Source organism: Zingiber officinale, chromosome 8A (assembly GCF_018446385.1).
Source record: "Zingiber officinale cultivar Zhangliang chromosome 8A, Zo_v1.1, whole genome shotgun sequence".
Lineage (NCBI taxonomy): Eukaryota > Viridiplantae > Streptophyta > Magnoliopsida > Zingiberales > Zingiberaceae > Zingiber > Zingiber officinale.
This window is the reverse complement of record NC_056000.1, coordinates 136,973,347-136,974,239: the sequence shown is the minus strand read 5'-3', so window position 1 is coordinate 136,974,239 and position 893 is coordinate 136,973,347. Positions and strand designations below refer to the sequence as shown.

At 43.6% G+C, this 893-nt stretch overlaps 1 protein-coding gene across 1 annotated transcript; it reads right to left on the bottom strand.

The window, feature by feature from the left end:
* Positions 1–249: 249 nt before the first annotated feature.
* Positions 250–615, bottom strand: LOC122011320 (protein RALF-like 33). The gene has a single exon (XM_042567707.1). It carries the CDS (start codon positions 613–615, stop codon positions 250–252), a length of 366 nt encoding a protein of 121 aa, XP_042423641.1.
* Between the last annotated feature and the right edge of the window lie 278 nt (positions 616–893).

Sequence of the window (893 nt, the reverse complement as noted above, 5' to 3'; positions counted from 1 at the left end):
TTTATCAAATCTTTTCAATATGAGACTTTGATTGAATACCAACATAAACACATTTAGAAGGCATTTTAATTCTTTTATTTTTATTCATCACACAATCGCTTGAGGTGCGTGAGGCTGTTTTTAGCCAACCGTGCCCCAATCACTACATTCACTCAAGATGATCAAATTTATGACACATCAGAGCAGCAGCAGAGAGAAGAAAGTTCAACTAAGACAGTAACTAAACATCATGCATCCCGTAGATAATAATTAACAGCGGTAGTAGTCGACATTGCACGTCCGGCCGCCGCCGGGGTTAGGGGATTTCCCGGCGCAGTTGTACGGTTTGCCGTCTTTAGAAGAACAGGTCGGCTTATCTTTGTTCAGAGCACCATAACTGATGCCGGACGTCTGAGCGAGGAGTCTTCTGTTTATCTCCGAATCGAACTGTAACTCCTCCCCGTCCTGCTCCTCCTCCACTCCGCATCGGCGGCCGGAGTCAGCTGTCTCGTTGCAAGCCGTGGCCGATCGCCGGCCGGAAGCAGAGGCGGCGGCTGACTTCCAGCACGGCAGCGATGCAAAGAGAAAGAAGAGGAGGAGGAAGGATAAGAATGCGGAGGCAGCTCTGATCTCCATTGCAATCAATCATGGCGCTTGGTGAAGATCGATTTATTAATCTTCTCTTCGCTGTGCGTCGCCGACAGAAGCGTTGAAAGCTGGCATTGGTGGATTAGATTAGGTACGTTCCACAAAGTTTTGTCTTTTTTCGCATATTAACATTTAATAATGGGAAAAAAATGTAATTTTACTTGTCAAGAATGATTGACAGTGAATGGGGCACTTAACTTTCAAAAATGATTAAAGCATTCATAGAACTTTTAAATTTATTAAATTATATATACTTTTAAATATTC